Source organism: Solanum verrucosum, unplaced genomic scaffold, assembly GCF_900185275.1.
Source record: "Solanum verrucosum unplaced genomic scaffold, falcon-dt-bn FXZP01000253.1, whole genome shotgun sequence".
NCBI classification, from domain to species: Eukaryota; Viridiplantae; Streptophyta; class Magnoliopsida; order Solanales; family Solanaceae; genus Solanum; species Solanum verrucosum.
This window is the reverse complement of record NW_026019984.1, coordinates 2,995,699-3,012,770: the sequence shown is the minus strand read 5'-3', so window position 1 is coordinate 3,012,770 and position 17,072 is coordinate 2,995,699. Positions and strand designations below refer to the sequence as shown.

Genomic DNA, 17,072 nt, shown 5'->3' with positions numbered 1-17,072 from the left:
TCACGAATCCTAACTAAGATTTGACTGTCATCAACTTTTTCTCTGTATTGTTTTCCATAGTGTCTTTATGATTCCCAGGTTGTTTCTTGTTGAATCCTGCGAGTTGTCATTATTCAGAATATAACAAGTTAACAATCTCCCCCTTTTTTATAATGACAACTATAACTAATACGAGTTAAAATTTAATTTCCCTGTTCAATGTATTCTGGACTAACAAACACTTGTGAGCTCCCCCTTTTTGTATGTTGTGTATAATTTTCTTCCCCTTTGACATAATCAAAAAGGAAAACAAAACAACAAATATGATAGGCAAAAAAAAAATATACAGGCAAAGAGTATGAGGTCAGAAGCCTCAATATTACAGTCCAAAAGATAAGAAGATATACTCCACAAACTAATTATCTTAACAAAAGGGGGAAAAGGCCATTTCCCTAACGATCACCAAAGAAATACTTTAGTGTGTTGAGCACATTACTGCAGAAAGTGTTAAGAGAGCGCTCAACAGTCTTAGAAAAGGTGGAGTAAGATGTATGCACTGATATAGCCAACTCGCTGTGAGCAGAGTCAGCTCCAGTTTTGATGGAGTTGACTTCCTTGAGAATTGTGTTGACCGAGCGAATGACATCTTTCTTAAGTCCTCCCACCTCAAGATGAAGCTTTCCAACATCGGTACTAGAGTCCATATGTATCTGTAGCACTCTTCCAAGAGTATCTTGTATAACCTGCATGTGAGATTCCAGTCCAGCTAGTCTTACCTTGATGTGCTCCGCCTCTTTGAGGAGCAGTGCGGCAAAGTCGGCTGAGATTCTAATAGCCCTGGGTGTATCAGCCCTGGATTGAACGGACTCCTTCTTGTGCCATTTATCATTGACAAGAACATACCCCATGCTTGAGAAAGTACGGGTGTCCTCAGTAGCATCAATCAAAGTAGGCCTGTACTTAGAGAGATCCACAAGAGATTTGACAATAATATGAGAAATAAGTAAGCCATAGGGTAGGCTGGTAAAGGAGTTATTGTCTTCGACACTTTCAATCATGTATTCGCGAAACCACAAAGCCCAATTTATGTGGATTTTTTTCAGAAGGCAGTAGAGAACAAAAATATCTCCGTTGGAGATATTACTCAGAGAACCCTTTCGTGGAACCAGTGTGGTAGCCACAATATGGGCAAGGATGCGATTCTCAAAACCAAGAGATAAAGGACCAAAATCAGAGACATCAGATCCAGTTTCAGCAACAAAAATCTTAGCTTCTTCCGGAGAAACTTCAAATTGATCAGGACATAAATTTCCATACATAAACAGAATATTACTAGAAAATTCAAAACCAAACACTTCCTTAAACAGAAAGTCGTTCAAAACGATACGGTTACCCAAAACTAGGGTTTCCCACTCACCATTGTCAGCAGAGATTCGAAGGTTTGCATAAAACAAACGAACAAGTTCTTCGAAAAATTCAATCCCACAGAGACGCAATAGAATAGATAACTTCTGAGCAGGAAAGAAAGTACTTACAACACAGTGAAATGCCTCAAGTTGTTCCAGATTTATTACTCGTCCAGGCACAATAGGTCGCTTTGAAAAGGAGGCAAATCTCATCTTATGTTCCATTCCCCAGAAAAGCAACGAGTCATCTTCAGTGAAAGTTTCTGGAAAGGTAATGCGAGCCTTCTTTGTGTCCTTCTTCTTGGATGATGATGGGCATTTTTTGGACGAAGATGGCTGGACCATCGATTATGAGTCAGAAGAATCAGACGATAAAAACTCTACTTCAAGGGAAATAGAAGGGGAAATTGGTGCTTTCTGGTTAGAAACCATAGATCGAGTACGAGTCATAATGAGATAGAGAAGATATGAGTGAGAGAAAAAAGAGTGAAGAGGTAAATAGAAAGGGGAGAACAAAGGATGAAAGGGCGGTGAAGAGATTGATGGGACGCTTGAAGGAAACGATGAGGTTTTTATGGAAATGAGAGATGATCAAATTACTTCGAAAGATAAACCATAGTCTAAGAGTTGATGCATCATCTAAAGTAGTTGAGTGCCACAACTTCCGACTGCTAGTTATTCAGACTCAGTAGTTGAGAGGGCAATAAAGGTCTACTTTTTACTATGCCAGGAAATGAGGGATTTTCCCAAAAATTGGCATGTTCCACTGGTGCTTTTTTCTATCATTTTTATCACCTTCAAAGTTAGCATCTGAATATCCTATCAAATCAAAATTCTCAGAAAAAGGATACCATAACCCCATATCAGAGGTTCCAATGAGATAACGAATGATTCGTTTCACAACAGTACGATGTGATTCCTTTGGAGCGGATTGAAAACGTGTGCATTTACAAACGCTGAACATGATGTCTGGTCGATTAGCAGTGAGATATAGTAGAGAGCCGATCATTCATCGATAAAGCTTTTCATCAACTGCTTCTCCTGTTGTATTAGTTTCGACAAAAGTAAAGGGACTCATGGGAGTTCCAAAGGCTTTACCCTTGTCCATTCCAATTTTTTTGATCAACTATTTTGCATACTTGCCTTGATTTATAAAGATTTCGTTGTCTGACTGCTTAATTTGAAGACCGAGAAAGAATGAAAGCTTTCCCATGAGACTCATTTCAAATTCGCCTTTCATGAAATTAGAAAAATTTTCACAAAGAGAGAGATTATAACTTCCAAAGATAATATCATCAACATAAATTTGAACAATAAGAATGCAGGAGTCAGATTTTTTTGTAAATAGGGTAGTATCAATTTTCCCTCTTTGAAAATCATTTTTAATAACAAAAGTGCTCAGTCTTTCATACCAAGCTTTTGGAGCTTGTTTTAAACCGTAGAGAGCTTTTGATAGTTTAAAAACATAATCGGGACAAGAAGGATTTTTAAAATCGGGAGGATGTTTAACAAATACTTCTTCTTTAATAAAGCCTTTTAAAAAGTGCTTTTAACATCCATTTGAAAAAGTTTAAAACGGTTGAAGGAAGCAAAAGCTAGAAGAATTCGAATAGATTCCAACCTTGCCACATGAGCGAAGGTTTCATCGTAGTCGACTCCTTCTTGTTGTGAGTAACCTTGAGCTACTAACTTGGCTTTATTTTGGATAACCTTTTCGTTTTCGTCCAATTTGTTTCGAAATACCCATTTGGTTCCTATTACAGAACAATTTTTAGGTCTTTCAATAAGAGTCCACACTTGATTCTTTTCGAATTGATCAAGTTCTTCTTTCATTGCATGTATCCACGATTCATCTTCCATTGCTTCATTAATTCGTTTTGGTTCCATTTGGGATATGAGAGCCAATGAAGCTTGTTTCTTGAGAAAGGATCTTGTCTGGATTTTGTCATCTGGTTTTCCCAGAATGAAATGTTCAGGATAGCTGGCATTGTGTCTCAATTTCCTGGGAATGTTGACTTTGTTAGCTGGAGTAGTCGACTCTACTTCTGCAGTAGCTGGCTCTTCAGTGAGATTTTCAGTAGATACTTTTGGAATATCTGCTGCTGGTTTGGATGAATCAATTTCATCATCACCTGCTTCACTTTCCTGTATTCTTGGATTAGTGTCCTCAAATACCACATGAATAGATTCTTCAACACTTAATGTTCTTTTATTAGAAACTCGAAAGGCCCTGCTAATAGGTGCATAGCCTAGAAAAATACCTTTGTCACTTCTTGGATCAAATTTCCCAAGATTGTTCTTACCAATATTATGGATGAAACATTTGCATCCAAAAGGATGAAAATAACTGATGTTAGGTTTCTTTCCTCTCCAAAGTTCATAAGGAGTCTTCTTTAGTATAGGCCTGATAAGACACCTGTTAAGAATGTGTCAAGCAATACTTACTGCTTCTGCCCAAAAGTGATCAGGAAGGCTTCGATCGAGTAGCATTGTTCTTGTTATATCTAGTAATGAATGATTTTTCCTTTCTACCACTCCATTTTATTGAGGTGATCTAGGTGAAGAGAAGTTTTGAGAAAAACCATTTTTAGCGCAGAATTCTTCAAAAGCTTTATTTTCAAATTCACCGCCATGATCACTGTGAATAGTTGTAATGAAGTAACCTGTTTCTTTTTGAACTCTTCTACAAAATACTTCAAAATTAGCAAAAGCTTCATTTTTATGAGTGAGAAAAATTACCCATGTAAACTTTGAGAAGTCGTCAACAATTAAGAATGTATATCGTTTACCTCCAATGCTGGCAGTTCGAGTAGGACCAAACAGATCCATGTGAAGAAGTTGAAGATGCTTAGATATATTTACAATGTCTTTTATTTTAAAGGATGAACGAGTCTGCTTACCCAATTGGCATGCATCACAAATGTGATTTTTTCTCAAACTTTAATTTTGGCAGACCAATGACCAGTTCAAGTCTCGATAGTTTCTCGAGTGCATGCATGCTTGCATGTCCAAACTTTCGATGCCATAACCAAGGATCACTTGAGACTGCAGTAAGACATGTAAGAGATGGAAAATCAACATTATTTAAGACATATATATTATTAACTCGATCTCCGATGAGAGTGAGCTTTTTTTCAGGATGTTTGATGATGCAGTTAGCTGTATTGAATGTGACTTGAAATCCAGCGTCACATAGTTGAATGATGCTGAGAATATTATGTTTTAGTCCCTCAACTAAATACACTTTGACTAGATTGCATGATGAGTTGAGAGTGATAGTTCCAACTCCGGTTACTTCTCCTTTAGCATTGTCTCCAAATCGAACACATCCTCCATCAATTCTTTTGATAGTTTTGAAATTTTCTTTCTTTCCATTCCCTGTCAAGTACCCACATTCCCTTTTTGTAGGTTTTCTTGGATTGCTCCTACAAAACAATAAGATTAGTTTCTTTTAGGTACCCAAGTATTTTTGGGTCTTTGATGATTAGTAACTTTTGGTCTCCAAATCCATTTTCCAGAAGAATACTTTCTATAGTTAAAAAATTTGTGACCAAGATCACCACAAGTATAACAAGTAATTTTAACAGAAGTTTCAGGTATATAAGAGTTAGAATTAAATTTATTTGATCTGTTGGAGCTATGATTAAGAGAATTTCTCCCATAACCAATAGTTCTATTAGATCTGACAGAACTGTGACTGGGAGATTTTCTGATGCTATCCAGCTGCATTTTTACTTCCTCCAGTTCTTCTGTTAGTAAATCAACTTCAATCTGACTTGCTTTGAGAAGAATCTGCCAGTCCTTCTTTTTTTGAGCAATTTTATTATATTCGTCTATAACTTTCTGTAATTCATCAGCAACCATGTCCAAGGAGTTTTGTAAGTAATTACATTTTGAACAGTTATAAGGTCTTACCTCACTTGTTTCACCTAGCGCCATGAAACATAGGTTAGCAAATTCATCATGATTATCATCGATTGTTTCTCCTTGATCCCAAGCTCTGAGGCTTTTTGGATCTTCATTTCTTTGGTTGTTTCTTCTTTTTTGTTCCAGACAGTTTTGCTTAATGTGTCCAGGTTTTCCACAGTAGTAACATCGATAATCATTTCTCTTAAACTCATTGTTTTTAGGATCTTGTTGATGTCTCTGTCTAAGCATTTGTCTTACTCTCCGATTTATAAGGGTCATTCCTTCATCACGTTATTCTCTAACTTCAAATGTCTCGGCTGTAAATGCTACTGTTTTCTTTTTATCATCTTTGTTGTATCTGTTAATATGATTCTGTTCATAGGCCATTAAGTTTTCTCGAAGTTCATCGTATGTTATTTTCTGCAGATCTCCATCTTCAAGAATGGCAGCTTTAGTTTCCCAAGCCTTCGGAAGACTTCTAACGAGTTTCCTGACTTGTAGTGCATTTGAATACACCATTCCAAGTGGTTTGAGTTCGCAAACAATTTTACTGAATCTCGAGAACATGGATTCGACATTTTCATTTTCGGGCATTTTGAACAATTCATATTCATTCACAAGTGAACTGATCTGAGCTTCCTTTACTTTAGTGGTTCCTTCATAAGTCACTTCTAGTTTGTCCCACATTTCTTTTGCAGTTTCACATGTTGATATCTTGTCATATTCGGCCCCACTCACTGTATAATATAACAAACTTATAGCTCTAGCATTAGTTTGAATTACCTCTTGTTATTCCTTAGTGATATTGAATGGTTCATGATTAAATGGCTTTTCAGTGCCATTTTTTTCAGTCAATCCAGGAATAGGCTTTGGGCCCTTCTTGATCATTATCCATGCTTGATGATCATTTGAATAGATAAAATTCTGAATCTGTCTTTCCAGTGAGAGTAATATTGTCCATTGAAGTATGGTGGTCGGTGTGAAGAATGTCCATCTTGATGTAGAGCAACATGGATATGATAGTGTGCCATTTGATCTTTGCTCACGTGTGGTTAAACACTGAAATAGTGAGACCCACTCTGATACCAATTGAAATTCAAGAGAAGGGAGGGGGGGGGGGGTGAATTAAAATTTCCTTCAGTTGACTTCCTGTAATGGTCAGTCAACTCACCTACATGTTAGTAGAATAGATAAACAGTAATAGTAATTTGCAGAAAGTAAAAACACAGAGAATTTATACTGGTTCGGAACACCGATATAATGCCTACTTCTAGTCCCCTTGGGTTTCCTTTAGAGCTTTGAAGTGAACTTCGGATGTACAAGTTTCTGTAAGTTAATCCTGTCTGATATGCAAATCAGATGTTCTACCTTTGACACTTCCTATACTTGTAAGCCTACACTCAAAAGCTTTATTTCTCTTTTCTTTTCAATTGTTTCACTCTCGTGATTACAAAGCTTTATGAAAGATAAAAGAAGATTGCACTATAAGCTCAAGTGAAGTTGTGTGCTTTACAACTAAGACTAGGAAAGGTTTATATAGATATGGATGGTTGATGCTCTGTTTCGGAAACCCAAGGGAGTTGTAAAATCAAGGATCCTTAAGATGATCCCTTGATTTTATTTTAATTGATTTGTTGAATCATGTCCATATCAGATATGTGCATGATTAAATCAATTCCTTCCTTTGTTAAATGATCTTCTTTGAATCTTGGTTGATCTTCAATCCCTTCCTTGATTCTTGACTGATGTATTCTTCCTTTAATCTTGGTCGGTCTTCTTCCATGAATCTTGGCTAATTGATTGACATATATTCTATTTCCTTCTTCAACTGTTTGTTCTTCATGACTTGAGATCTCTTGCTTTTTTTCACAAATCCTGACTAGGATCTGGTTGTCACCAGCTTCTTCTCTGTATTGTTTTCCATAGTGTCTTCATGATTCCCAGGTTGCTTCTTGTTGAATCCTGCGAGTGGTCATTATTCAGAATATAACAAGTTAACACACATCTCCACCCCCCTCCCCCAATCCCTTGGAATTCAATGTCCTCGTTGAGGTTTGTCCATCATTGTATTGAGGGAGAATTCAACTTTAATATCGTATTAACGACCTTTGGTCTAATTGTTAAAATATTGTTCGTTTTGAAGTTAGATTTTTTAAATTTTTTCTTTGAATTTTAATTTAAAAGACATCTTAACGATTTCGATATGAGATTCATGTAAGATGTAATGTATTTCCCTTTTTCAAAGGTCATATCATGACCATCAACATATATCAGTATGTAGATAACTTTCTTAATTTTTTTCCCTTTTCCAAATGAAATTTTATCTTTTTAATCTACACTTTCTTAAAGTAACATTTATTTATATATTTAACTTATTCAAAGCTATAATAATAGGCAGTATCGACAAGTTTGACTAAGTTTCTTTTCTAAGTCATCTACTAATCAAAATTTAAAATTTTGTTCGTAATTCTAGACATGTAAGTTTTAAAAAAACAAATTTTATATGTTGAAAGTTATATAAATAATACTATAAATCATAATGTAGTTAACAATTTAAAGTATTTAAAAGAAATATGAACAAATCACGATAAAATAAACTCGTTTAATTTTGAAAATTTTAAAAATACCACATAAATTGAGATCGAAAAAGTATCTTAGAATGAAGTAAAAATCAAACCAGATTGTGTAAGCAATTAAACACAGGAAATAATTTAATTAATAGCCACAAATTTCAATTATATAGGTACTATTACTATAAGCCATATAGAAAGAGTACACAAATTAAAGCCTACATTTCAGCATTATTGTAAGGAAAAGTATTTTTAAAATGTAATGAGAGAAAACAAGAATTTCATAACATCTTTATTGACTCAAAGAAATGTGTGTTGGAAAAGTACATTACAATATTAATAATGAACAAATTGAATTGAAAAATAGGAAAAACTTATCGACTCGTCTGGTCATGAGAATTTTTCACTTTTTTTTTATATAAAAAAAATTATTTTATTTGAAAATCAGTATTTGATCATAGAAAGTTCATTATATAACATAAAGTCATATTTGGATTTTGGAAAATATCCAAAATCATAGTTTCACTTTTATAAAATTTTCCTTTACAAATATATCCTAATTTTTTTTTTCTATAAATAACCCCATTTAAATTATATTTTATATTTAAATCACATTTCATATTTTAAAAATAAATAAATACATTTAACTTCTAATCACTTTATTGCAAAAAAAAAAAAGTATAATCAAACACATTCATTGAATATAATTTGTCTATTTTTCGCTTTAGACGTTAATAAAGATGATATTTTTATTAATTTACCCTACATTATATTTATGAGCTTTATTCATAAAAAAAATACCAATATTAATAATGATAAAAAAGATTATGAACTTTACAATATTTATACTTTCAAAGGAATTAATTTTAAGAAAAAAAGTGATTTTTTAAAATTAATTCTATCTTGGTTTTATAAATTAGAAAACAATTTGTAACAAATATCTTTAATCGATAAGTAATATGAGATGAAGGGAATATTTCTCATGGATGAAATAATCATCATATAGAAAATCAAAATTATTGATAATGTAATTTTGATGTTATGATATTGGTATGATATTGGGTATTCAAAAGTCATGAAATATTGTATCAAAGTATATAGTTATACATATATAATTCAAATATATTATTATATATAATACCAACAAATGTGAACGAAAGAGAGATGCAGGAAGAACAATGGAGAATTTGGGAGAAAAGGAGATTATCTATTCAAAGAGAAAATGGGTAAGGAAATTTGGGAGAATGGGTAAAAAAGGGTTAACCGGGTTCTAAATGGGGTCGGGTCATTGGGTTAAAATAGGGAATAGGGCTTTTTTTTAAAATTCGGGTCAATTTTGGGGATTCCGTCTAATGAGGGGTAAATTTGGTGAAATTAGTAATGGAAAGGGTAAAATTAACTTCATTTTAACGGCGAGGGTAAAGTCAAACAATAAACCAAAGTTAAGGGGTATTTTTGACCCTTTGCCCTAATATTTATAAGTGATATACTTCTAAAAATACTCTGAATATAATATATTTCCTATATAAAAGGATCAAAATCCTGCACTTTAACTTTTGGTTCAGAGGGTTGTCATTCACCCAGATGATCTAAGTCGAGTGTGTTGCATGAAGTTTGTCAAGTGTTATTTGCATTTCTCTGTGGTTTGACTATTATATAGGTTTTAGTGCTCACCAAAAGGGTAAAGCTCAACGAAAGGACAAAAGTTGTGACCGAAGTTGGTTACCTTGAAAATCCAAAAAAAAAAAACTAATTAAAAGTTAAATGTGCAAATCACATATCACAAAGATTAAAATCAAAATTTATCGCGAAAAATCAAAAGTATTATTATAAAAAAAATAAAAGGAGAATAGACGTTAAAGAAAAGAAAAATAAACTAGTGACGTGTCCCCTTCCTTCAACTATTACTTTCCTAATAAATCCCCCCCTTCCATTTTTAGATTCATATATTTCTCTCTCTTCAGTTGGACCAAAAAAAAAAAGAACTGTTCTTTTTCCTCTTTTTCTCTGAAAATTACACCACATATTGCAATCTTGTTGTTTTTGGGTTGGTGAGTTTCTTGATTCTTTGAGTTTTAAGTCAACAACTGAGTTCACAAGAGCTGTTAAAGTCTAAAAGGTAAGTTTTTTTCAATAAAAATGCTTTCTTTCTTGTTGGATTTTCAATAATCAAGAATCCTATTCTGTCTGTTTTTTGCTGTTTTTGTAGTATTGTATTGTTTAATGCTGTGCTCAACATTCTTTATACAGTTCATGTTTGTGTATTTTTATCTGTAGAGGCTTAATTTTACTCGTCTTTTCCAGCTGTGTATTGGAATTCATGATAGTTCATTTGGGGCTTTTTGGTTGGATACAGTCTTGATTTCTTCTTAAAGATTTGATTTTTATGTAATTTCTTATCTCTCCCCACTTGTTTTTTGGGGTTGGGTGGGTTGTGAGTAGGTGGGGTGTAATGTTTCTCTGTCTTGAAGGAGTACTACTCAGATTTGAAATTTGAATGTTACTTTTTATCCTTTTGTCAGAGAAAAAAGAGAGATCTGCTAATCACTTTTCCTCTTTTTAGGCCCATTCTGCTGAAAAAAAAGGAAAAGGTTTCCTTTGGATTACTTGTTGGGAAGTTAGGGGATAAGTTAAAATTTTGGGTGTTTTTTTTATGAGTTAATCCATATACTTAGATTAGATCTTGATGCATATCAAATTATCCAACAGAATCATGAGTTGTGTTTCTTTGTTTTTGTTGTTGTTGTTGGTTTGTTTATGATATTTGCAAATTTTGGTGCATTTCAGCTTTATAAATGTGTATTAAGTTGAACTGGAAATGACTATTTGGCGATTCGGGTAATCAGTTTATTGTTGTGGTTAACATAATCTTTGATGCATCATGAACAGATCGGTTGAGTTCTGGATCCGGATGATTTATTACAATGGTTGAGAATTGGAAGTGTTGAACTGTGGTAAGAGTATGGCTGTTGCTGGTTTGCATAATATTGCTACATTTGGTTCTTCTTTATTTATAGAGTCTCAGTCCTCGGTGTCGAGGCAGCGGGGTGAACATGATAGGCCGAAAACCCGAGCATCATCTATTCGGCAAATGTGGAGGGAGCTTGAGGGTGAGCATGTGGTGAGTAATTCCTATGCCCCTACTGGAGACAGGCAGAGACCACAAGGGAATGATGGTGTCAATGAGGACCAAAATCAAAGCCATATTGAGTTAGATAATTACTTTGATGATGGCCGCAGTGTTAGCTCAGATCTATCTAGTGATCTTGGGGAGGTTGAGCGTGAAAGAGTGAGGCAAATTATTCAGGAATGGATGCACACTGGTGCGAAGAGTCATTCACAATCATTGAATGTCTCACATGTGAACAACTGTTCAAAGGCACAGTGTGAACGAATGAGTATTCATCAGAGTGGAACAAGTTCTCCCAGAGATGAAGTTGCTGTTGAAATTGGTTCCCAATTTGAACAAAGTCGTGATGGGTTGTTGGTCGATCATTCACGACATGGAGAGAGAAAGGCCTTACGCAGACTCTGTGGTAGACAAGCTCTTGTTGATTTACTGATGAGATCTCAAAGGGAAAGGGAAAAGGAACTTCAGGGATTGTTGGAGTCTAAGCCTGTATCAGAATTTGCCTATCGCAATCGGATTCAGGTTAGGCTTAAGTAGAAATGCTTTCTTTTTCCCCTAGAATATCACGATATTGTATGTCATCTCAAATGTTATTCTGTCCCCTAGTATATATCATACATGGAAAGTTAGGAATGGAAGTTTCCTTATTTTTGGCATCAAATTTAAATGCGATCATGATATGTGCATTAAGATGTTCTAGGACATTGTTAAAGGGCATCACATGCTGCTAAATGTTCTCATGTCCTTGAGAACCAATGGAAAAAAAATCAATGCTAGCAAAACAAGTGCGAAGCATAAAAAGGTAAACAAAAAATGGAGATTGACCAAATTTGGAAATATCTTTGCAAGTTCACTAGGCTAAAGTTGATCACGATAAGATAAAATACTTCACTAGTTCACTTTATAATGGTTAATATTCTTGGGGGTGTTTAAAGTATTATTTCCTCCGTTCCAATTTATATGAGTTAGTTTGATTTGACACGAAGTTTAAGAAAAAAAGAAAGACTTTTGAAACTTGTGGTCTAAAATAAGTCATAGATATTTGTGTGGCTAAAAATAATTTCATTAAGGGTAAATGGGCATTTTAAAGTTAAATTGTCACTAAATAGAGAAATGTGTCATTCTTTTTGGGACTGATTATAAAGGAAAGTAAGTCATATAAATTAGTACAAGGGAGTAATTATTAGATGTATTAATTAAAGATTCTGCTAAAACGGTCGCAAGTTGCTATGCTGCATTGTGATCAAGGTATATCTAAATCACTAAATATATAATGAATATTTTCCCAACTTATAATTAGTATTGTAAAATTGATTTAAAAATTTAAATTATTAATTTTAACAGCCTCCCTAGGATAAGGTCTACGTACACCTTCCCCTCCCAAGCCCCACATAGTTGGACTACACTGGGGTTGTTATTGTTGTAGTTGTAATTGAGAAGGAAGAGCCTTGGAGCAAGGGTATGGTTGTTTCCGTGTTATTTCATGGATTCGAGTCTTGGAATCAACCTCTGATAGTTGTGTCAAAGTAGTGTGCCTACATTACACACCTGGCACCCTTATGGTGCCACCCTTCTTTTAACCCTATATGGAAGTTTTGTGCACCGGGATCCCCTTTAATTTCCACTTGAATCAAACTTGTCCTCATGAAAATTCACTAGTGCTTTTAATAGATTGGGCCCAATTAAGCAGAATTATTAACATAGGATTTGTGTAGCTGACTTTGTTTGGAATTAAAGCTTAGTTGATTAATTAATTACTTGTTTGGTATTGCTCCCTTTGTTTTACTTTCTTTTTTAGTCTGTTTCAAAAAATCCGCCTCTTTTCTTTTTTGGCAACTCTTTAAATCTAACTTTCGACATGGCATGTTTAGGTTCACAAGATTAAAGGACATTTTAGTATATTCTATATCTTTAGTTTAAAACTACAAGATTAAAAAATCTTCTTTACTTTCTTTAATCGGGTGCCAAGTCAAAATTAGACAAACAAATTGAAACGGAGGGAGTCATAAATTATGATTTGGTTATTTAACTGTAGTTTATCAACATGTGTAACGAGATCTTTGGTTTAATCAAAGTGCAAGTATAAGTTGAACTTATTGTAGTGATTTGAACTTTTTAGATTTATGTTCATACACTATATTTATCCTTGGTCTTCAGTGAAATTGGAGATCCTTAGGCTCATTTACTTTCTTCATCCAGCTTCTATTATTTTCATCCCTAGATTATTTGCCACCCCGTGCTTGCTCGTAATACTGGAAAACTTTGTGTGGTGCAGTCATTGCTCCGGGGAAGGTTTCTGCGAAATGATAGCTTGACCAATGATGAAAGAACTGCTTCAAATGCAGCAAGTGAACTGGGCTTACTAAGGCGAAGACATACTGTGTCTGATTTAAGGTAAAAATGGACCACAATGTGATGTCTGTTTTATTTTGAGTTGTTTTCACTTGCTTGTGGTAATATTATCTTACTTAGGCGAAGACGTACTGTGTCTGATTTAAGGTAAAATGGATCTGAATGTGAAATCTGTTTTAATTTGAGTTGTTTTCAGTTTTCACTTGCGGTAATATTATCTTAGTAATTGTCCTCTTATGTCAGCCAAATGGTACATTTGTTCACATAAATAGTATCTGGCAAACATAAGTTCTTCTGACCAACAGTCTTACCTGACACATTAAATGGTTTCAAACAGGGAAGAAATTTTGTCCAGATTGGACGATAATGTGCGTAGTTCGACTACTAATATGCAGCCGTCCTCTCCAAAGGATGAATCTCAACCATCTCAATCAAACAGTGAACAAGAGGTAATAGACGAATGCTATGATCAGTCTGAACTTATTAATGAAGAGAGAGAGATCAATGGATCTCATGTGGTAACAAACTCCGCAAACACTATTCGCGAGCTTGTGAATCATCAATATAACATTGACCAAATAGCTGAAACATCAGAGCAAGTTGGAGAAGATGAGGATCATGACCAAGCTACATCAAATTTGGAGTTATTTAGTAGTTTACCTGAAAGACACAATAACGAGAATATCGACTTGGTGGAAAATGCTGGTAACCAATGGTTGCAGGAAGAACATGCAACCTTCCATGACAATGATGCTACACAGAGTGAGGCAAGTGATTTTAATGAGGTCCTAAATGGTCATTTTCGTGATTTGGATAGAAATATCTTTGAAGATTATGACTGGGAAGGTTCATCAGCTCAGGCAGAGGAGCTACAGGAATATATTGCGGAACCTGAAGGAAGTGATTTGGAGCAAGCGGAAGAGCCGGAGGAATTTGAAACAGAACATGAGGAAAGTGAGTCACAGCATTTGTATGCTGATCAGAATGAATGGATAGATGATGCGACAGAAAACATGGGCGGAGATTCTCAGGAAGGGACTCCTAATCAATCTTATCCAGAAAGTTTGGATGGTGGCATTGAAGAACAAAACCATACACAAGAACCACATGATGATGAGTGGCATGAAGAGGCAATTGATGACTGGTCTGACACGCCTTCCGGTCAGGATGATGGGTCCATTGGAAGGGTTGATACATTTTATACACCGGATGATGACAATGTTTATAGCATTGAACTTCGAGAATTGCTAAGCAGGTACAAACTTGCGCCGTTAGGCCTCTGCATCTTGTGTATAACATTGAAATTTCATGTAATTAACGATTGTGTTCATGGTTTAGGAGGCGAGTCTCTAATCTGCTTCGTAGCAGTTTCCGTGAAAGTCTAAACCAGCTGATACAATCTTATGTTGAAAGACAAGGTAATGCTTCTTTTGACTGGGATATGGATGGAGCATCCTCATACCCCTCTGATACAGAGCAGGAGCAGCAGCAGGAGAATGTTAATCAAGAAGGGCCTCAGATGAATATGGAGAGAAATCCCTTTGCTATGACTCCACCTCAAGAGGCACCTTCTCAGCCACATTGGAATCGGGAACCTGAGCATCAGAATTTGCGTCGCCAAAATCCACATCAGCGCATGGGAGAATCAGTAAGTCTCAGCCATTTTCCTGAACTACATGAAGTTCTACTCAGTATTGATTAGTATAGTTGCTTTCTGCTTGTTGTTACTTGTTAGTGTGTCCAACATGTGCAAAAAATATGATAATCATTATAATTTAGGCACATCTGGTATTCAGATACGCAAGCTGAATCTGCAAGTTGGATTATGATGCTCCTTTCTTTGTTCTACTTCGAGTGTTTTAACTAGCGTTTGGCCATAGATTTTGGTTCAAATTTTGAAAATTTATCTTCATATATTTTCAAGTTCCAGTTTTTGGGACTTGTAGTGATAAAACTTCAAATATTTTCCAAGTAAGATGCATGTCCAAACACAACAAATTCCAAAACAACTTCAAAATCTATGGCCAAACGGGAGCTTAGTAAACACAGTAACTTCTCGCTATGAGCGTGTTTTTCTTAAAAAACTCAAACTATTCACATCCTTTTCTTGTTTTTCACATGATCATAGTTCTTACAATGAAATGCGTACCTGTTTGATCTGTTACAGGAGTGGGATATCATCAATGAACTGAAGATTGACATGGCTGTGCTTCATCAGCGGATGAACGATATGCAAAGGATGCTTCAAACATGCATGGAAATGCAAGTTGAGCTGCAGAGGTCGGTCCGTCAAGAAGTTTCTGCAGCCCTAAATCGATCTGCTGGTTCAACAGGTTTGATTTCATGCCTTTGTCCATTATGAGTTTTTCACTTCCTCAATCGGAGAAAATCCTATATTACTTAGTTCATCTAGTTGTCATCTAGTTCATTTCTTTTTCCATATATCAGATGTGGATATTTGTGGGGATGGTTTGCTGAACAATGAATCCAAATGGGATACAGTGAGGAAAGGAATATGTTGCTTATGTTATAATAACAATATCGATTCGTTACTGTACAGGTAAAAATACGAAACATCCTTGTCCTTCCTTTAATTATTAAGTGCACATGATGCTTTTCTGAGCTGTCGTAGGGACAGCTCTCTTTTATGTCATTTTCAGTCGCCTTGCGGACACAGTCTTTCCTTTTTGATCCAGTCTGAAAAGAAACATCTTTCCTTTTCCTTCTCGGGTTGCAGGTGTGGCCACATGTGCACATGTTCAAAATGTGCAGAAATATTGATCAACGAAGAAGCAAAATGCCCGATGTGCCTGGCACCAGTAGTCGAGGTCATCCGAGCTTTCTCTTCACAGTAATTGGTATAAAATTAGAAGAAAATAGTAGATGATAAATATCAAAGAGAGAAGATAGATAATGCAATAAAGGTTTATTTGGCACCTGCAGTCCTTGCTCCTTTAGTCTAGGTAATTCTCTCCTTCTGTGTTCATTTGCTCTGTGTATCCTGCGATTCTTCATTTGCCATTCATATTTTCACTAACTGTACACTCGTATTTGCAGATTTACACGTCTGATTTATTGTCGAATACAGAATAAGCAGGTGAAACTTATTGTTTGTCCGAAAATCTCCGTCTATCGGTGTGTAGACATATTGGTTGCTACCTGACATAGCTAACAGTAAAGTCATAGTTTTTTCATGATGGCTTTTGTTATGTATTGCTGAAGTTATTTGAATATCCTTAAGCCTGGAGAGAGTGATCAACTAGTGTGTGGTTGCCTTAAAAAAGGTTGGTCTATCTTCAAGTTGGGAAGGCGTCACACCTTCTCGGGGTGCGGTCCTCTTCTAGACCCTGCGTGAACGTGAGATGCTTCGCACACCGAGCCATCTTTTTTTAATTTCAAGTTGGGTCATGTATCTTGAATTCCCTTCCATTTTGATCCTTAATTTATGACCAAGTGAGATATGATGATTACATTTTTTTTTCACCCCTTCTCTAAGGTGGGAAACTAAAGATGTAAAGTTTAATATATATTATTTATATATACATTAACTCATTGAAATGAATGATACTCTTTTTTCTATTTGTTGCATTTCTTAACTATCAAGTACTATCACCTATGTTTCTATTTGTTGCACATAATTTGACCTTTATCTAATCGTAAACTTTGCGATTTTAAATCTGTCATAATATTTGTGTATTTATTATAGTAAAAAAAGTTTGAACTTGA

At 35.1% G+C, this 17,072-nt stretch overlaps 1 protein-coding gene across 1 annotated transcript; it reads left to right on the top strand.

Annotated features, from left to right (window-relative positions):
- The first annotated feature begins 9,824 nt into the window (after positions 1-9,824).
- On the top strand, positions 9,825-16,829 carry LOC125818036 (uncharacterized). Its single transcript, XM_049497543.1, has 9 exons — positions 9,825-9,983; positions 10,754-11,516; positions 13,270-13,388; positions 13,684-14,601; positions 14,685-14,994; positions 15,514-15,679; positions 15,795-15,906; positions 16,084-16,309; positions 16,404-16,829. The coding sequence occupies exons 2-8, from the start codon at positions 10,827-10,829 to the stop codon at positions 16,199-16,201; spliced, it is 2,433 nt and encodes an 810-aa protein (XP_049353500.1). The 5' UTR covers positions 9,825-9,983; positions 10,754-10,826; the 3' UTR covers positions 16,202-16,309; positions 16,404-16,829.
- Positions 16,830-17,072: the final 243 nt, after the last annotated feature.